General features: G+C 42.7%; 1 protein-coding gene across 1 annotated transcript in view; it reads right to left on the reverse strand.

Annotated features, from left to right (window-relative positions):
- LOC311149759 (protein bicaudal D homolog 2-like) overlaps positions 1–18,080 on the reverse strand; it is a 33,641-nt gene extending 15,561 nt beyond the window's left edge. Inside the window, exons 1-7 of the mRNA XM_084186978.1 lie at positions 17,814–18,080; positions 16,464–16,799; positions 14,128–14,340; positions 13,695–13,847; positions 11,406–11,888; positions 6,379–7,299; positions 4,146–4,322 (exon numbers count right to left, since the gene is read on the reverse strand). Of these exons, the coding sequence (XP_084043104.1) occupies positions 4,146–4,322; positions 6,379–7,299; positions 11,406–11,888; positions 13,695–13,847; positions 14,128–14,340; positions 16,464–16,706 (2,190 nt within the window). The 5' untranslated portion in view covers positions 16,707–16,799; positions 17,814–18,080. The remainder of the gene's footprint in view (positions 1–4,145; positions 4,323–6,378; positions 7,300–11,405; positions 11,889–13,694; positions 13,848–14,127; positions 14,341–16,463; positions 16,800–17,813) is intronic.
- Positions 18,081–21,962: the final 3,882 nt, after the last annotated feature.

Genomic DNA, 21,962 nt, shown 5'->3' on the forward strand with positions numbered 1-21,962 from the left:
ACTAAAATAGACACCGCTCATTGATGACCGATTTCAAGATTAATAGTGATTTACGGTGACCTGTCGGAGATAAGGCTGTGGCGGTCACGAAATTTCGTCAGCCGGTGATTGTCAAGCAAATAACTGTCGGTCTCACGGTAATTGACCGTTAATTAACAAACACATTTAGCATCTACTGGCTACACACATAGCCTACAAGCCATTTTAAAAAGTCTAATAAATCCATGTAATATTGCCTACACCTTCACAATAAATCCATTATTTATTTTAGACAGGTATAAAGAAGCATGATATGAAGAAAATGTAGTCTATTGCAGAAGAAAATAATAGCATACTCTGAGTTGTCGTTATGTTAGGTCCTGATGTGGCTATGCCAAATGGCTATGGGTTACACTAGTTCATTTAGCAGACAAGATTTGCTTATAATTCCGAGGCATTATTTTATAGTATGAAGAATACAATTGAACAAAGTTGAATAAAATATACATATTTTCTCCAAACAATTTGAGGGAGTGCGCACATGCGGCTATTCTGTGTTGAGCGTTTAACAAAGAAATAGGTACTCCTATTTGCTAAATTTAGGGTTATTAACGTAACTTTAGTTGTTCTACAAACGTTGGGATATTTGTTTTGATTTTTAATACATTGTAAGGCTGCATGATGAGACTAATGACGATTTGAAAAAAGTTGCTTGAAAGGCATGAGATCTGCTTTGTTTTTTGTGCAGGCTGTACACACTCCAATAGTCTCTCATTCACAATTTGACAAGCACTTGATAATGCCTCGAATTTCACGGCGACATCCCCTTTGTGGCCGTAATGCACCCTAAAAAAATCCATGCCTTTTGCGGCCCGGAGTGCTGCATTATGCCCTTCTCCCTGAGTGTGTTGCACAATCTGAAGCGTCTCTCACTCACACGGCTCTCCGTCACGTGATCGGGTCTTTCTCACAGGCTACAAGTTAAGACAGACATATCGGGGACGCAACTCCGAAGTGCATATTGAAGATATTGGAAGAACTGCCCACATTTACTTTTCGTCAGCCAACAAGATGAGTAGGCCTAATGAACAGCAAAAGCACTAGCCTATGTCAATCTACTATCCCCCACAGTACAAAAGTCAACCTATTCTATTCTGTGCAAGAAATAAATATTACAAACATAGTCTGGGACAGTTGTGGGATGCAATAGATCCCAAATTAATACAACCACTAGAATCCCCCAAAAAAAATTATGCAATGTGGCTGACGCAACAAATCATCTTAAAAAATGTTGATATACTATTAGGCTATTTCTTCACATTATAAGCGCAGCAATGCGCACATAGTAGTAGGCTATAAGCGCAAATGTTCCATTAGCGGAAAACACCATTGTCAAAAGTGACCGCAGATGCAATTATGCATGTAATGCTTTTATTACAAAGGTGCATTTTTAAGGTGAACATTATCTTCCCCAAAATTGAAACTCACACGCTGCTTATATGTGTCAGTTAGGCTAATCCCTTGTAAAGCGGATTAAATGTGCTTAATTTTAAGAAGTTATTTGTCCACTTTAGTTATGATACAAACCTTATTAAAAACATATAGGCCTATGGGCTAGGCTACATGAGGTGTGCGACTCAGAAAAAGGCAATGTTTCTTATGCTGGGCATCATTCACAAGTGATAATATACAGTTGAAGTCGGAAGTTTACATACACTTAGGTTGGAGTCATTAAAACTTGTTTTTCACCCACTTCCTTGTTAACAAACTATAGTTTTGGCAAATCGGTTAGGACATCTTTGTGCATGACAAGTAATTTTTCCAACAATTGTTTACAGACAGATTATTTCACGTACAAGTCACTGTATAATTCACCGTGCCTTTAAACAGCTTGGGAAATTCCAGAAAATGATGTCATGGCTTTAGAAGCTTCTGATAGGCTAATTGACATCATTTGAGTCAATTGGAGGTGTACCTGTGGATGTATTTCAAGGCCTACCTTCAAACTCAGTGCCTCTTTGCTTGACATCATGGGAAAATCAAAAGAAATCAGCCAAGAAAAAAAATAAAAAATAATTGTAGACCTCCACAAGTCTGGTTCATCCTTGGGAGCAATTTCAAAACGCCTGAAGGTACCACGTTCATCTGTACAAACAATAGTACGCAAGTATAAACACCATTGGACCACGCAGCCGTCATACCGCTCAGGAAGGAGACGCGTTCTGTCTCCTAGAGATGAACGTACTTTGGTGCGAAAAGTGCAAATCAATCTCAGAACAGCAGCAAAGGACCTTGTGAAGATGCTGGAGAAAACAGGTACAAATGTATCTATATCCACAGTAAAACGAGTCCTATATCGACATAACCTGAAAGGCCGCTCAGCAAGGAAGAAGCTACTGCTCCAAAACCGCCATAAAAAAGCCAGACTACGGTTTGCAACTGCACATGGGGACAAAGATCTTACTTTTTTTGAGAAATGTCCTCTGGTCTGATGAAACAAAAATAGAACTGTTTGGCCATAATTACCATTGTTATGTTTGGAGGAAAAGGGGGGCAGCTTGCAAGCTGAAGAACACCATCCCAACCGTGAAGCACGGGGGTGGCAGCATCATGCTGTGGGGGTGTTTCCCTGCAGGAGGGACTGGTGCACTTCATGAGGAAGGAAAAGTATCTGGATATATATTGAAGCAACATCTCAAGACATCAGTCAGGAAGTTAAAGCTTGGTCGCAAATGGGTCTTCCGAATGGACAAATGACCCCAAGCATACTTCCAAAGTTGTGGCAAAATGGCTTAAGGACAACAAAGTCAAGGTATTGGAGTGGCCATCAAAGCCCTGACCTCAATCCTATAGAACATTTGTTGGCAGAACTGAAAAAGCGTGTGCGAGCAAGGAGGCCTACAAACCTGACTCAGTTACACCAGCTCTGTCAGGAGGAATGGGCCAAAATTCACCCAACTTATTGTGGGAAGCTTGTGGAAGGCTACCCGAAACGTTTGACCCAAGTTAAACAATTTAAAGGCAATGCTACCAAATATTAATTAATTAAATGTAAACTTCTGACCCACTGGGAATGTGATTAAATAAATCACTCTATACACTATTATTCTGACATTTCACATTCTTAAAATAAAGTGGTGATCCTAACAGACCTAAGACAGGGCATTTTTACTAGGATTAAATGTCAGGAATTGTGAAAAACTGAGTTTAAATGTATTTGGCTAAAGTGCATGTAAACTTCCGACTTCAACTGTATATTCTTAATTCCATTCCTTACTTAGATGTGTGTATTTGGTAAATGTTGTGAAATTGTTAGATATTACTTGTTAGATATTAATGCACTGTCGGAGCTAGAAGCACAAGCATTTCGCTACACCCACAATAACATCTGCTAAACACGTGTATGTGACATAACATTTGATTCAATATATATTTCATAAGTGATAGGCTAATATTGTCACCCATCAGACTATTCTTGATTTAATCTCTTTACATATACTAAATAATATGTGTGACATTTGTTTTTATTTAGAATGGACCATTATCATGCACCTGTACCGAAACAGGGGCAGCGGAAAAAAATACATGTCATCTATGCACTTAAATAGCGAATGGAGGACGCTTTTCCCCGTGGTTTATTTTCATGCCAGCCAGGTAGGCTATACTCCTGTTGTAAATATAAGCAAATTGCTTAATATTAGGAAAGTTGAGAAATAAATATAGTAGGCCTAGCCTATAGAAAGCTGATGGGATCCTCCTCTTTTTCTTAGCAGCAAATCACTCTGTTTTCTTCCGCAATTGCATAGTCTATAGAAATGTTGCGCAACATGAGTTCATGGGCTCTCATGAAGTGTTTGATTAGATTTGAATACATTTGCATTGATGTCAGAGTGATTAGAGGGACAGTAGAGTGCTGAGTACCAGGCAGTTAGCAAGTTTGGTAGGCTACTAATGACCAGCAGCAGCATCAGAGCTTGGAGAAGCCCAATTACCGTGACTAAACGGTCATGTGGAATTTAACTGCCTTCATGAATCGTGACCGCAGGTGTGGCGGTAATACGGTCACCGCAACAGCCCTAGTCGGAGTCTGATTGGTTGCATCGTGTGTGTATGTGTGCGTGTTCAACTTAGCGTGCACATTGCGTGATTTGTCTGCTATGCTGTACCTGTTTGTTGGCTTTGAGGACCGTCCTCAGAGTGGCGATCTGCTCTCTCTTGGTGCTGAGGAGAGACTTGAGCTTCAGCACCTCCTCCATGAGGGCCTCGCTTTCCAGCTCCCCTCCACAGCTGATCCCTCCCGAATAGGGCAACGTACCCCTCTGGCGACACAGGTCCACCGCCACCTGGTGGGGGGGGGGGGGGCAGGCAGTTCACACAACCATGATGAGTGATCGTGCTAGTATCATTATTAGGTATTACTTTCACTAAAGTGATGGACCACTCAGCAAAACACGTGTTAGAATTGGTTATCGTCCCAGCCTTTATCAATGTTTATCAACAGAAATAAAGCAAGGACGCCAAAATGATCCACAATGATTCTCATAAGGAAAGACAAATAACCACAATTGAAATATTATTACATATGTGGTCTTAGTGGTCTACTACGCTCTACAGTCTACAGATATCCACTTCCCGATCAATGCCAAGCGCCAGACAAGCTGCTTAAAAGCTTTCGGGGGCCAAATAACACATTCTGTACTGTGGGATCAGAATTCAGCACATTACAGTGAGGGAAAAAAGTATTTGATCCCCTGCTGATTTTGTACATTTGCCCACTGACAAAGAAATTATCAGTCTATAATTTTAATGGTAGGTTTATTTGAACAGTGAGAGACACAACAACAAAAAAATCCAGAAAAACGCATGTAAAGAATGTTTTATATTGATTTGCATTTTAATGAGGGAAATAAGTATTTGACCCCCTCTCAATCAGAAAGATTTCTGGCTCCCAGGTGTCTTTTAAACAGGTAACGAGCTGAGATTAGGAGCACACTCTTAAAGGGAGTGCTCCTAATCTCAGTTTGTTGCCTGTATAAAAGACACCTGTCCACAGAAGCAATTAATCAATCAGATTCCAAACTCTCCACCATGGCCAAGACCAAAGAGCTCTCCAAGGATGTCAGGGACAAGATTGTAGACCTACACAAGGCTGGAATGGGCTACAAGACCATCGCCAAGCAGCTTGGTGAGAAGGTGACAACAGTTGGTGTGATTATTCGCAAATGGAAGAAACACAAAATAACTGTCAATCTCCCTCGGCCTGGGGCTCCATGCAAGATCTCACCTCGTGGAGTTGCAATGATCATGAGAACGGTGAGGAATCAGCCCAGAACTACACAGGAGGATCTTTTCAATGATCTCAAGGCAGCTGGGACCATAGTCACCAAGAAAACAATTGGTAACACACTACACCGTGAAGGACCGAAATCCTGCAACGTCCGCAAGGTCCCCCTGCTCAAGAAAGCACATATACAGGCCCATCTGAAGTTTGCCAATGAACATCTGAATGATTCAGAGGAGAACTGGGTGAAAGTGTTGTGGTCAGATGAGACCAAAATCGAGCTCTTTGGCATCAACTCAACTCGCCGGGTTTGGAGGAGGAGGAATGCTGCCTATGGCCCCAAGAACACCATCCCCACCGTCAAACATGGAGGTGGAAACATTATGCTTTGGGGGTGTTTTTCTGCTAAGGGGACAGGACAACTTCACAGCATCAAAAGGGACGATGGACGGGGTCATGTACCGTCAAACCTTGGGTGAGAACCTCCTTCCCTCAGCCAGGGCATTGAAAATGGGTCGTGGATGGGTATTCCAGCATGACAATGACACAAAACACACAGCCAAGGCAACAAAGGAGTGGCTCAAGAAGAAGCACATTAAGGTCCTGGAGTGGCCTAGCCAGTCTCCAGACCTTAATCCCATAGAAAATCTGTGGAGGGAGCTGAAGGTTCGAGTTGCCAAACGTCAGCCTCAAAACCTTAATGACTTGGAGAAGATCTGCAAAGAGGAGTGGAACAAAATCCGTCCTGAGATGTGTGCAAACCTGGTGGCCAACTACAAGAAACGTCTGACCTCTGGGATTGCCAACAAGGGTTTTGCCACCAAGTACTAAGTCATGTTTTCCAGAGGGGTCAAATACTTATTTCCCTCATTAAAATGCAAATCAATTTATAACATTTTTGACATGCGTTTTTCTGGATTTTTTTGTTGTTATTCTGTCTCTCACTGTTCAAATAAACCTACCATTAAAATTATAGACTGATCATGTCTTTGTCAGTGGGCAAACGTACAAAATCAGCAGGGGATCAAATACATTTTTCCCCTCACTGTATGACCTTACTGAACTGGCTATTAAATATGCATGTTGAGTGGAAGACAATATGGCGGCGGCACTCGTACCTGGAGGTGTTTGATCTGGCAGCGGATGACAGCCACCAGATTGCAAACGTTGGAGGGGTCCCTGAAGTCCATGGTGGGGGAGCTGGGGCAGACTGGGGCGGGGGAGGAGCAGCGTGGTGAGGGGGAGTTGTCACGGGAATCCTGGGGAGTACCAGGCCTACTGTCTCCATCCCCTCCGTGCACTGCTTTCGCAAACAACTCATTGGAGCGTCGCTTGTTACGTCCATGATGGGGGTGGGGGTGCAGGTGGTTGGACTTCCCTCCACTCCCCCCTGACTGGACCCTGGCCCCGTCGCGGTAGTAATCCAGGGTGACGCGTTTGGGCGTGAGGTTGTTGCACACACAGATGTGGTGGTAGAGGTTGGCCAGCTCCTCAGAGAAGGCCAGCAGCTCCTCCTGTGCCACACTGAGATGACCCTCAGAATCAGTAGCCACTTTCCTCGTCGCTCCGATCTCCTTCTCCAGCTCGCTGATGCGCTCCTGATCCTGCCGGCTGGACTTAATGCACTGGCGGATTTTCTCAGCCAGCTCATGGGCCTCTCCCCTCCACCTCTCCTTCTCCTGCCGGCAGCGCTGCTCCAGGGCTGAGTAACGTTTCCCCGCCTGGGACAGCTCCCCACGCAGCTTCAGCAGCTCCTCGCTGGCCGCCTTCATCCGGGCCTCCAGCACCTCTGTGCTCTTCACGTCCAGCTCATAGTCGTAGTCAGCCGCCCCGTTCTCCAGGGTTCTGGTGCTCCCGTCCCCCTTATCGCCTGCTGCCTTCTCCTGGGGCAGGATGTGTTTCTGCAGCTGCACAGCCTCCAGCTGCTGGGTCAGGAAGCCCACCTTGTCCTCCTGCTCACTGAAGGCCTGCTGAGACAGCTCCAACTGCCTCTGGAGGTCCTGGACCGTGTTGGCCAGACCAGTCTTCTCCCTCTCAGCCTGGGGAAAGAGACATGGAGAAACAGAAAAGAAGACTAAAACAGCTGTGCTTGAAAGAGGCATTATAGCTAAATATATAGTAGAAAGCATAAAATGCCATTTTCCATTATCCATGGCATTTCAAAGTGCGTCATGACCAGATTACTGTAGCAAACATCTGGGTGGCTGAACTAAACAGCACATTCAACACTAGACAAATGATGTCAGTAATACATTTCATCAGGTTGATACATCTTTGCTGTGAGACAAAAGGAGAGGTTCTCTCAGACTGTAAACACACATTTCACCCTCCAGTGACTTCAATCTCTCTGTATTATTCATGACGTGGAGCAGTAATTGAGACACGCAGCCTCAACATGCTTGTTCAGTACTCCTAATATCTGCTGGGTCTGGCAGCAGCATACCAACCCCCGGCTAAGTGCTTTAGAAATGCTACATTTACACAATGGAAATAGGACAAGAAAGTACGGGTTGGGACAGAGCATACTGTAGAGCTAAATAAAAGTCTAGAAAAGTGCAATGTGGTGTTTGATAGGCTGTTTCAAACATTTACTGACAGTAGAGTTCCACTAAGTGATCCAATGATATCTGTAGCAGGATGTGGTCTATAGCAGAAAGCAGTAGAGACATGGGCAGCTCAGTCATGCAAAACCTACCTGACTGAAACCTTTACAACTTATACAGTGGGGAGAACAAGTATTTGATACACTGCCGATTTTGCAGGTTTTCCTACTTACAAAGCATGTAGAGGTCTGTAATTTTTATCATAGGTACACTTCAACTGTGAGAGACGGAAACTAAAACAAATATCCAGAAAATCACATTGTATGATTTTTAAGTAATTAATTTGCATTTTATTGCATGACATAAGTATTTGATCACCTACCAACCAGTAAGAATTCCGGCTCTCACAGACCTGTTAGTTTTTCTTTAAGAAGCCCTCCTGTTCTCCACTCGTTACCTGTATTAACTGCACCTGTTTGAACTCGTTACCTGTATAAAAGACACCTGACCACACACTCAATCAAACAGACTCCAACCTCTCCACAATGGCCAAGACCAGAGAGCTGTGTAAGGACATCAGGGATAAAATTGTAGACCTGCACAAGGCTGGGATGGGCTACATGACAATAGGCAAGCAGCTTGGTGAGAAGGCAACAACTGTTGGCGCAATTTTTAGAAAATGGAAGAAGTTCAAGATGACGGTCAATCACCCTCGGTCTGGGGCTCCATGCAAGATCTCACCTCGTGGGGCATCAATGATCATGAGGAAGGTGAGGGATCAGTCCAGAACTACACGGCAGGACCTGGTCAATGACCTGAAGAGAGCTGGGACCACAGTCTCAAAGAAAACCATTAGTAACACACTACGCCGTCATGGATTAAAATCCTGCAGCGCACGCAAGGTCCCCCTGCTCAAGCCAGCGCATGTCCAGGCCCGTCTGAAGTTTGCCAATGACCATCTGGATGATCCAGAGGAGGAATGGGAGAAGATATTGTGGTCTGATGAGACAAAAATAGAGCTTTTTGGTCTAAACTCCACTCGCCGTGTTTGGAGGAAGAAGATGGATGAGTACAACCCAAAGAACACCATCCCAACCGTGAAGCATGGAGGTGGAAACATCATTCTTTGGGGATGCTTTTCTGCAAAGGGGACAGGACGACCGCACCGTACTGAGGGGAGGATGGATGGGGCCATGTATCGCGAGATCTTGGCCAACAAACTCCTTCCCTCAGTAAGAGCATTGAAGATGGGTCGTGGCTGGGTCTTCCAGCATGACAACGACCCGAAACACACAGCCAGGGCAACTAAGGAGTGGCTCCGTAAGCATCTCAAGGTCCTGGAGTGGCCTAGCCAGTTTCCAGACCTGAACCCAATAGAAAATCTTTGGAGGGAGCTGAAAGTCTGTATTGCCGAGCGACAGCCCCGAAACCTGAAGGATCTGGAGAAGGTCTTTATGGAGGAGTGGGCCAAAATCCCTGCTGCAGTGTGTGCAAACCTGGTCAAGACCTACAGGAAACGTATGATCTCTGTAATTGCTAACAAAGGTTTCTGTACCAAATATTAAGTTCTGCTTTTCTGATGTATCAAATACTTATGTCATGCAATAAAATGCAAATTAATTACTTAAAAATCATACAATGTGATTTTCTGGATTTTTGTTTTAGATTCCGTCTCTCACAGTTGAAGTGTACCTATGATAAAAATTACAGACCTCTACATGCTTTGTAAGTAGGAAAAGCTGCAAAATCGCAAGAGTATCAAATACTTGTTCTCCCCACTGTATATAGAACATCCGCCATGGCAAGAGGTACTGATGATCAGAGAACTAAATCTATACATTGAAACGTGGTAACTACTAGTCTACAGACCGTCTCTGTTACAATATTTTTGCATTCAAATAATTATTTACTGAAAGAGAAGACAAATAGATTATTCCTTGAAATGAATTAGAGTCCATACAGTATGCACCAGTACATACAGTGAGGGAAACAAGTATTTGATCCCCTGCTGATTTTGTACGTTTGCCCACTGACAAAGAAATGATCAGTCTACAATTTTAATGGTAGGTTTATTTGAACAGTGAGACAGAATAACAACAAAAAAATCCAGAAAAACGCATGTCAAAAATTTTATTAATTGATTTGCATTTTAATGAGGGAAATAAGTATTTGACCCCCTCTCCATCAGAAATATTTCTGGCTCCCAGGTGTCTTTTATACAGGTAACGAGCTGAGATTAGGAGCACACTCTTAAAGGGAGTGCTCCTAATCTCAGTTTGTTACCTGTATAAAAGACACCTGTCCACAGAAGCAATCAATCAGATTCCAAACTCTCCACCATGGCCAAGACCAAAGAGTTCTCCAAGGATGTCAGGGACAAGATTATAGACCTACACAAGTCTGGAATGGGCTACAAGACCATCGCCAAGCAGCTTGGTGAGAAGGTGACAACAGTTGGTGCAATTATTCGCAAATGGAAGAAACACAAAATAACTGTCAATCTCCCTCGGCCTGGGGCTCCATGCAAGATCTCACCTCGTGGAGTTGCAATGATCATGAGAACGGTGAGGAATCAGCCCAGAACTACACGGGAGGATCTTGTCAATGATCTCAAGGCAGCTGGGACCATAGTCACCAAGAAAACAATTGGTAACACACTACGTCGTGAAGGACTGAAATCCTGCAGCGCCCGCAAGGTCCCCCTGCTCAAGAAAGCACATATACAGGCCCGTCTGAAGTTTGCCAATGAACATCTGAATGATTCAGAGGAGAACTGGGTGAAAGTGTTGTGGTCAGATGAGACCAAAATCGAGCTCTTTGGCATCAACTCAACTCGCCGGGTTTGGAGGAGGAGGAATGCTGCCTATGACCCCAAGAACACCATCCCCACCGTCAAACATGGAGGTGGAAACATTATGCTTTGGGGGTGTTTTTCTGCTAAGGGGACAGGACAACTTCACAGCATCAAAGGGACGATGGACGGGGCCATGTACCGTCAAATCTTGGGTGAGAACCTCCTTCCCTCAGCCAGGGCATTGAAAATGGGTCGTGGATGGGTATTCCAGCATGACAATGACCCAAAACACACGGCCAAGGCAACAAAGGAGTGGCTCAAGAAGAAGCACATTAAGGTCCTGGAGTGGCCTAGCCAGTCTCCAGACCTTAATCCCATAGAAAATCTGTGGAGGGAGCTGAAGGTTCGAGTTGCCAAACGTCAGCCTCGAAACCTTAATGACTTGGAGAAGATCTGCAAAGAGGAGTGGGAAAAAATACCTCCTGAGATGTGTGCAAACCTGGTGGCCAACTACAAGAAACGTCTGACCTCTGATTGCCAACAAGGGTTTTGCCACCAAGTACTAAGTCATGTTTTGCAGAGGGGTCAAATACTTATTTCCCTCATGAAAATGCAAATCAATTTATAACATTTTGACATGCGTTTTTCTGGATTTTTTTGTTGTTATTCTGTCTCTCACTGTTAAAAATAAACATACCATTAAAATTATAGACTGATCATGTCTTTGTCAGTGGGCAAACGTACAAAATCAGCAGGGGATCAAATACTTTTTTCCCTCACTGTATGTGGTTTTGATCCCATTGCATACCTGCATGAGTTGCTGTTTGAGTTTTTGTCCGTCAGAGAGGTGCAACTCGCTGAGCAGGTCAGACACCAGGCCAGGCGCAGGCCTCAGGAACACATCACGGTTCCTGGGTGTGGAGAAGTGCTGGACGTGCCCATTAGCCTTGGGGTTAGTAGGAGCGCAACCAGACCCCGGGCCGTTATTGTAACCACTATCCTTTTCGTGCTCCTGGTTCTCAGAGCTCCTCTGGCCCCCTCCACTGTCCCCACTGTCATCTAGCTGCATCTCCATGTGGCCGACCGAGTCGAAGGGGTTGAGGGTCAGGGCCGAGAGCTCCCTCCTCAGGGTGTTTTTCTGTTCCCTCTCCTCCTTGAGGGCCTCCAAGGCCTCGTCCAGCTGACGCTCAGCGATCTCCCTTAGCCGCGCCGCCTCTTCCAGCTGGGCCTGGAGAACCTCTTCCTGCTCCTCCTTGTGGGTGAGCTCCAGCTTCACCGCCTCAAACTCCACCTGCAGAGGACAAGAGAGAGAGAGCATGTGAGGACAGAGACTCAGAGAGTGTAGGCCTGAGTAGGAGTATGTTACGGGTCACTGTGGGAGTGGTGTGTTGAACGTCCCAGATATTTTTTTCTTAAGGGACAATACAAATGAATCTTATGTCTATTGGGTGCAACTGAACTAGGAATGTGTTACTGTCAACTACATAGATGATCATTACTCTGACCTTAGAACATAGATCACAGACAGGAATGTTCTACATCTGTTACTTTTGGACTGGCAGTTGGTAAATTATTTTAAAACCTTCTCAATAATTGATCTACACTACTTGGCCAACTGATGAGTAAGCTGACAAATGAGTAAGATGAGTTTACATCACATTTACAGTATGCTTATGCGTGACCAGGATGAGAATCAAATCGGTCCCGATTGTTCGTTGAGACTTCCCACTTGAGAGATGCCATTGTCTCCCACCATCTGAGATGACTCCCCTACAATGAGTGTTTGTGTCAGGCAGATCGACAGGGGAAGGCACTGTCAGCCAAACCCAAACCCAGCACACATACACCAGACAAGGCTATCCCTTACTCATGAACCACTGGGAAAGAATCATCATCACACACCCTCAGATACTAAACCCAGTAGGAGACGGAGACTTAAATGGACAGGAAGAATCGAAACCTACTAACCACAGAATAGTGCTGAGCGATTAACCTACATTTCTGTTATTTTTAAACAACTAATTGACCTATGTCGGTTCAATTATTAGAATTCTATTTTCTTTGTTTTATTTCTGTGAGCTCAATGCGCACATTGCACAGTTTCTCTAGAGAGATCAGATCCAGCCTGAACTATGTGATGTAGTAGGGAGATGTAGTTTCCAACAGGCCATTATTCTACATAATTACCACATTTTATGCACTAAACTAACTACAATGACCATAATCCATTTCACATCTACTTGTCCGGTCTGTGTTTCTTTTACGCCTGCTACAAAAGAGACAAGAATGCACGATCATGAGGGATATAGAGAGCAAATGTTGCTTCGCAAGGTATCTCTACCTGAAAATACATCAAAGTGATTGATAGTTGATATTCAGCAGTCAAAAGTAGGCCTTATTTACAAAGTAGTAATTTTGTCAGACAGCATAGGTAGCAGCTCTATAGAGATGAGATGATGACTTGGAATGAAATAATAAAGTCATTAAATATAACAAATGTAATATACACAACTGAAATATTTTATTCAAGTAAAGTAATGTGAATAAATGGTTAATAAGTGATAAGCAGTAATCGGCAGTCACTACCATCATGGTAATGTATTGTTTTATTCTGTGTTACAGCATTCAACCAAAATAATCGAAACAAAAAAACGATTATTTTCTCATAATAGAAACGACCTAAAAAAGCACTAATCGCTCAGCACTACCACAGAATGATCTGAAACCCCCTATTGGCCATTAAAAACGAACACACTCCTAATGTTTGTTATGATATTGTACATTTTTCAGCGGTTACACAAGGTACTGAGTCATTCGAGGTAAGCATTCCATGAGCCTTTTGAGAAGAATAGGAGTATTTTGGCCCAACTACTGGCTGTTGTACTGGAGGTGCCGATGGGAGACCAGGGTTGTGTTCAGTAGGGCACACTGTAGCAAAACTTTATGCAATGGAAAACTAAAAGCAGTGTTTTTACTGGACAGGTTTAGCTACTACTTCCCCGTTTCAAAAACAATTCTCCCTACTGAACAAGGCCCTGTTGTGTTACCTGAGTGTTATTATCAGTGTGGCGAGTGGTGAGAAGGGAGGGGCTCTGACCTGGTTCTCCTTGAGTACAGACACCTGTTTCTGCAGACAGGTGTTCTCCTCCTCCAGCTCACTGTTGTCCTGGAGCTGACGAACCTCCCGCACCTTATACTCCTTCATCTCATGCCTCATGTGGCCCTTCTCCAGCTCCGAACACTCACACTCCTGGGAAACACACACACGTGCTCTCAGTATACAGTTGAACTAATAACACAATGTTATCGAAGCACTGCACACTGCTCTTGACATTTGAACACACACAAGAGACTACCAGGAATTAGAGCGTAAAATGAGCCTATTTCCTTATTTAACTTAGACCTACATTTCTCTGTTAGATGGAGAGATATACAAATGCTACTAAATAGTTGTATTGTTCCATATCTAAGTGAATAGTGGTGTGTAAAGCATTACGTATGTCGGTGAATGATAGGCACACTATTAATACCTTCTTTAGCTGAGAGGAGAGGCCGGCCTGTCGGTCTATCTCAGCGTGAGCGTTGCCCAGAGCGAGGCGCGTCTGCCGTAACTCGGCCTGCAACTCAGCCATGCTGGTTGCCATGGCAGCCTCCTTGCTGGCAGTCTCCTCCAGCAGGCACTCCTCCCGGGTCTCCCCATATGCTGTTGCACGCTTGTGGCTGGTCACAGAGTCTGACAGAGCCTAGTTATACACACAGACAGAGACAAAGCAAAAAGTGCGGCATTTATTTGGGTGTCATCCAGAGTCAATTGGTTGATACTGGGAGTGCAGGTGGAGACAGACTCTCTGAGCACAGCAGCAATCAACCTAAAACCTTTGAGGCCTACTTCAGTTACCTCTACTGACCCTGATAACTGTAAGTCGCTCTGGATAAGAGCGTCTACTAACTTACACAATTGAACACCAGTTTGTTGGGTTCTCGGTCTTGTTGTTGCATGATGTAATTTACAAAATTAAAATGTGCACAAAACATTCAGTTACATAAAATGTGGTATTTACTCAAATGCATTGCATTATATGTAACTATAAACTCTGCTGAAGCATTCAAAACAGAATGGTAGGCCTATTTGTGAAGGGTCTGTTAGAAGCTAGGCTAGGGGCCTAGTTGGAATGAGTGGTCAAAAACAATTAGCCTAAATGTGACTATGTTCAATTACAATATTTTCAGTTTAATTCGATTATTTCTTTATATGAATGCCGCTTAATAACCTTTATACAGTGATAATGATGTGTTTTGACTCTGATAAGTATCTTTCCCTGCCCTGTTCACCCCTCTAATGTCTAATGTTGTCTGCATCAGACAGAGCAGCTCAGCTGAGCGTTGGAATTATACTGAACAAAAATATAAAACGCAACATGCAACAATTTTACTGAGTTATAGTTCATATGAAGAAATCAGTCAATTTAAATAAATTCACTAGGCCATAACCTATGGATTTCACATGACTGGGAATACAGACGTGCATCTGTTGGGTCACAGATACCTTAAAGGAAATGGGCCTCATCTCATCACGGTATTTCTGCGCATTCAAATTGCTTATGCCTGCCCATTCCATAACCCCAGCGCCACCATGGGGCACTGTGTTCACAAAGTTGACATCAGCAAACCGCTCGCCCACATGACGCATACACGTGGTCTGCGGTTGGGAGGCAGGTTGGACATACTGCCAAATTCTCTAAAACGATGTTGGACTGAATTATGGTACAGAAATGAACATTAAATTCTCTGGCAACAGCTCAGGTGGACATTCCTGCAGTCAGCATGCCAATTGCACACTCCCTCAATACCTGAGACATCTGTGGCATTGTGCTGTGTGACAAAACGGCACATTTTAGAGTGGCCTTTTATTGTCCCCAGCACAAGGTGTCCCTCTGTAATGATAATGCTGTTTAATCAGCTTCTTGATATGCCACACCTGTCAGGTGGATGGATTATCTTGGCAAAGAAGAAATGCTCACTAACAGGGATGTAAACAAATGTGTGCGCAAAATTTGAGAGAAATACGTTTTTTGTGCATATGGAACATTTCTGGGATATTTTATTTCAGCTCATGAATCATGGGACCAACACTTTACATGTTGCGTTTATATTTTTGTTGAGTGTAATTCCGGTTCCCATTTCCAACATGGATATGCTGACTAATGTGTTCTCATCCCTTCATCACAGATCCCTAGTAGAGATAAACAGTCTCACATCTATACACATCAACATCCTATGACACTACAGAAGCAGAAACTGACCGGTCCTCCTGATCACACAAACTGAATTATTCATATGAACACTAGGCCTCATCTCAAGTCTTGGGGAATTGTCATTCAGCCAAGCTAGTAACATGCTTCTACATGATAAGAGTATCTTGAAGGAACCTATCAAATGTTCAGTAGGCAATGAATAACTTGCTATGCAACACTGGATTAACAGCTACCTAGCAACATTATGATTGTGAATATTTATTGGTTTAGAACAACTGAGCTAAAAGCGTGTGTGTCCTAACAGCAAGCCCATTGTTTGGCTAATCCCAGGATGGTCAATACATAGCCATGTGTGACTGGCACTTGTTCACACTGAAGTAGTTAGTGTTAGACAAAGCCATAAGAAATGTATGAACAAAAGGTCTTGTCTCAACTCAATCACAGACAATGTCACCACCATGCACACATAGTAGTAGCTATAGGTGTGCAAGTAAGGTTCATAATAGCTATATTGTACATTTATTATTTTACTGGCCTGCTTATCTTCAAGGTACACTATGATTACTACAGTGTTTCTGCTTTCTAGAGATAATTACTGGGATTCTGCTGACCTCTTTAAGCTGCTGCAGCTCCTGTTTGAGAGTCTCGTGCTCCTCCTCCAGCTGGGTGTGCTTCTTCTTCAGTTCGGCGCTCTCCTCTAGCACCACCAGGCCATACCGGGCCGCCTGCAATTTCTCCTCGTTGGCCTCCTGGAGCTCCAAATTCAGCCTCACCACCTCAGCTCTCAGGTCACTGCCCCCCACCTCCTCATCTCCCTCCTCCCCCGCTGGGCCTGCCTCCTCTACCTCCAGCATCCTGTCGTCCTCCTGCCTGCTGTCTCCCAATGCTCCACCGGGACACCTACTGAATCATTACTGTTCACTGTGGGAGTGGAGGAAGGAAACACACTGCCCAGGGGCATTTAGGCATCATCATACTGTTCATAGCCACAAACAGTAACCAATGATGTTACAGTTGAAAACTTAACTAACCCAAGGTAAAACAATATTATTTAATTTGACTCACAAGAGATGCTGACAGCTGACAACTAGCTAAAATAAAGAGACTAATACATTTGTCAGCCCAGTCACAGTCATCAAGAGTCAGATTAGGTGGTTAGATGAGTTTAACCGGTTCCCCTGTCAATTTATTGTGATCGTTGTTGTCAGGGTAAAGGCCAATGAGTGTAAATAAAAAAGCAACTAAGATACGTCTGTAAATGATGTTACAGCATTTGTTTACATGCTCAGTTTTTAGCCTAACATTCTCCCACTTGAGCATGAAGCTAACTATCATAATTTATACATTTATAAATCTGCATATCTGCGGGGGAATTGTTGCAGCATCTAACGTTAGATCACTTTTACAGTCAGTCTCCTGCTATAACGTAGACTGGCTGTCACAAATTAATTTCAAGTCTGTCCAATTAATTACCTACAATTCCCAGACACTAGGTTACGTTAGCTAACTAATTGGCTGGCTAGCAGGTGTCATTCAATCAACGTTAGATAGGCTAACTTGACAACCATTTTTTAAGCTAGTTAGCAGTCGTTATCTAACTAGTTAACTAGTTAGTTCAAGATGGATTAACTAAGGTCACGTTAGCAGAGTTGATTCTACCCAACACGAAGATTCGCAGCTAGCTAACAGTTAACTACTTTAGCTAGCTAGCAAGCGCGCTATAACGTTCCCATTGTCTTAGTTATATGTTAGCTAGCTAACTAGTTGTCTTTAGGTAGCTAACGTTAGTTGTCAGAACTGTCAAAACAAAGACTCCTAGCTAGCTAGCCATCTGTGGTCAGACTAACTAGCTAACTTGCTTGGCTAATTAACGTTTGCTATTTAACGATAGATAGCTAGCCATCATCAGCCGCTAGCGCTAAAACAAGTCAAGTGCATCGCTAGCTAGCTAAATCACTCACCTCCAATATGGATTCACTTGTGTCGCCAAAAGTCAACGTTATTTCATAATCGTATATCGAAATCAAGCTAACCGGCAGGGTTCAGTTTATTTGACACTTCCCAGTCCTCAAGTCGAATTTCTGCTTGGACTAGCTAGCTAACGGTTAGCTACCCACCCAGGTTTCCTACCAATGTGTTCTTCTTTGGCTTGCTAGCTTGAGCACTTTGAAAGTCATTGCGCGCGGAAGCAACGGGAGTAGTAGACCATTATGACAGAGTAGTAAAAGACTGCCCCCTAGCAACGTCCAGAGTAACAACGTTTGGAATGTGGAATTAGTTTGGAATTACATTGCTACAGAGAATAGTTAATTTTTTACAATATTATTTTACTTTTATAAATTGTTACTTTGTTGCAAGAATAATTAACAAATGTTAAATAAAAGTCAAAAATAACGAGAAGGATGTAATTGCAGACCGCAATTAGGGGCGTTTTCTGATTGAGGGTTTCTTGATATCAAGTTTATTTATTTCATACATACACGTACTTCCGGTTTACTTCCTTGTTATCCAGTCTGCACGTTTTTTCAGGCTGCATTTTCAATTACACATTTTGTACAAAAAATGTTAAAAACGTGAAAAGTTTGTCACGAGTGCTCTAAAACCATGATTAAAGATTGTCACTTGGAACATTAATTACATAAGGACTCAAAGGTGGAATTAAAAAGGCTCTTGTCAAGCTAAACATGTTTGGCATGCCAATGAGTGACAAAGAGTTGACTGGCATGATAGTAAAAACAGACTTGCACTCAGGCTAGGTTGATAATCTAACATAAACCAATATCATAAATGTGTGATTGTACAATACACGTGACGTCACTTCTCTGCTTCAATTTGAACTCTGGCAATATAACAGAAGCTACTGTATCTGTCATTCTGTGTTTGTCTGTGAAAGGAGGACTGTTGTTGTTGAAATTTATAACTCCTATTGAAGTTTAGAACTCCTATTTCAGCTTCAGTCGTGGACGCAGCGGCTACTCAGGTTGGGATCATTCATTACTTTCCAAAGTATTGATCTTCAGGATCACGCAAACCCAGATTCAGTCGTTTTCATCCAGGGTTGCAAGGTTTAGCAAAAAAGTATAGATCAATGGCTACTAAAAACCAGCCCACAAGGCCTGAAAACTAGTCCAAAAATATATGTTTCGCTGCAAGATGGGAGTTGCCACATTTAGCCAATAAACCCTTTTCCATAACTTTATCAACCGAATTAAGAAGGAATCTAGATTTAACTTCTAACGACCTAAGAAGCAAAATTCGGTTTTCCATCAAAATAATAATTATTGTGAGCTAATGTGACTAATAAAGGAGTTTGAATATGTCGCAAGAGAAAAGATAATTCGCCTTTCTTCAACTTAAAATACGAATGTTAAGCTATTTTCTGGGAATTGTGCCTTTATTATGTGCCAGATGTTAAGACTACAAACCGTTATAAATGGCCTATTTGGGAGATTGACTTGTCATTTCAATAGGCATAGGCTAGGCCTACTGACCAAAACCTGGGTTTATGATTGTAATTAAACTTTGTCATAGTTTGGTTAGCTAGATGCAGGTAGCCTAAAGCCCCTGATAGGCCTACATCTAATTGCAGATAGCCTACACAGTAGCTTAGGCAATATGTAAGAGTAACGATTTAGCAGCTTGCTTAGTTCAAATTGACATTCGACAAGAATAGCGAAGAGTACTCGTTACATTTTGACACGAAAATGGTCCAATTCACACACTTAGCAAGAGAAGGTTCCTGGTTATCCCTACTGCCTCTGATCTGGCGAACTCACTAAACACAAATGCTACGTTTGCAATTATGTCTGAGTGTTGGAGTGTGCCCTGGCTATCTGTCAATAAAAAAAACTAGAAAATTGTGCCGTCTGGTTTGCTTAATATAAGGAATGTTAAATGGTTTATACTTTGACTTTTGATACTTAAGTACATTTTAGCAATTCCGTTTACTTTTGATACTTCAGTATATTTAAAACCAAATATTTTTAGACTTTTACTCAAGTAGTATTTTACTGGGTGACTTTCACTTTTACTTGAGTAATTTTCTATTAAGGTATCTTTACTTTTACTCAAGTATGACAATTGAGTACTGTTCCCACCACTGCTAAACATGCCCATTAATAATTGCATAATAACACAAGGATACAACAACAATAAACTGAAGTTATAGGCTATTTATTAAATCTGTTTGCAAGCTCCAGGTATGCAACACTAGTGTGGCACAAATTGATTTGCAATTCAACATATTTATTGTATAAAATGGTAGACTACAGTAGCCTACATAGGCATATAAATTAACAGGCTAATTGATGGCCAACATATGCAAATGTATCATTCTCCACATTTATTGTCAGTTATATTGTGGACTTTTCTCCCCATAACAGAAGCACGCAAGGGAGTTCCATAACTTCCTTTTCCAATGTCCACTCGCGGAGCGCTCGAGACCCAAGAACTGATCATGCATAAAACCCTTCGCTTGATATGGTTTTCCATAAGCAAATTAGACAGAGTTTAAACCACATCCGAGCGACTTTCTCTAATGCGCTCTACAGCGACTAAAGTCGTTTTCCTGTGATTTGTCACCGTTATTTCTTGATGCACATCAGTTCTAGCCCGTTAATGTTTCTGGAAAAAGGGTTGGAAATAAGTGTCTCCATAATGACAATCTAAATATCCGACCTACAATTGGTAAAAAGTTGTAAAGAGGTGCAAGCCTGCTGCGCTGTCTCCTCTCACACACGTGACTCAGCTAGCGGCTGCAGCGCGCAGTCTCAACACACACACACACCCTCCCCTCCCCACCACTTACTCGCTCAGAAACAGACTGCCTGATAGTCTGCAGCAGCAGGTCACAGTGAAATAAATATATATTTTTAAGAAGTTGCCATGGCGGCCGCGGTGCGATTTAGAAGTAGGCCAAAAACCCGAAACCAATAAATTTGCAACCGCTACATCGTTTTGAAAGTAGACCAATATTTCCAGAAAACTGCGGACATGGCAAACCCACATAATCTCTTTTATATCAGAGAGCGAGCCACAGTGACCTTGTGTCCCCTGCCAACAGTGAGCCCGTCTGTTTGAATTAGTTCCCATGACATAGATTGCATCGGTCATTAGTTGCATTATCACTAATTCTTGACAAAGAAAATAATGAACTACAAAAATAGTAGTCCGTATTAAAGGTGATACAATGCAGCCTGCCAGTTTGACAACAAGAGCTGGTCTGGCTTTTTTTAATTATTTTTTTTACTTTGATAAACACTACAATTCTCTATTACTGCAGATACAGTGCATTCGGAAAGTATTCCCACCCCTTCACTTTTATCACATTTTGTTACATTACAGCCTTATTCTAAAATGTATTACATTTGTAAAAAATCCTCATCAATCTTCACACAATACCCCACAATGACTAAGCGATAACAGGTTTTCAGAAAATGTATTACAAATCAAAAACAGAAATACCTATTTACATAAGTATTCATACTTTTTGCTATGAGACTTGAAATTGAGCTCAGGAGCATCCTGTTTCCACTGATCATCAATGAGATGTTTCTAAAACTTGATTGGAGTCCACCTGTGGTAAATTCAATTGATTGGACATGATTTGGAAAGGCACACACCTGTCTATTTAAGGTTCCACAGTTGAAAGTGCATGTCAGAGTAAAAACCAAGCCATAAGATCGAAGGAATTGTCCATAGAGCGCCGAGACAGGATTGTGTAGAAGCACAGATCTGGGGAATGGTACCAAAACATTTCACATTGTATGATTTTTAAGTAATTAATTTGCATTTTATTGCATGACATAAGTATTTGATACATCAGAAAAGCATAACTTTATATTTGGTACAGAAACCTTTGTTTGCAATTACAGAGATCATACGTTTCCTGTAGGTCTTGACTAGGTTTGCACACACTGCAGCAGGGATTTTGGCCCACTCCTCCATACAGACCTTCTCCAGATCCTTCAGGTTTCGGGGCTGTCGCTGGGCAATACAGACTTTCAGCTCCCTCCAAAGATTTTCTATTGGGTCCAGGTCTGGAGACTGGCTAGGCCACTCCAGGACCTTGAGATGCTTCTTACTGAGGGAAGGAGGTTGTTGGCCAAGAT

The sequence above is a fragment of the Coregonus lavaretus genome (genome assembly GCF_964263955.1).
Source record: "Coregonus lavaretus genome assembly, chromosome: 22".
NCBI classification, from domain to species: Eukaryota; Metazoa; Chordata; class Actinopteri; order Salmoniformes; family Salmonidae; genus Coregonus; species Coregonus lavaretus.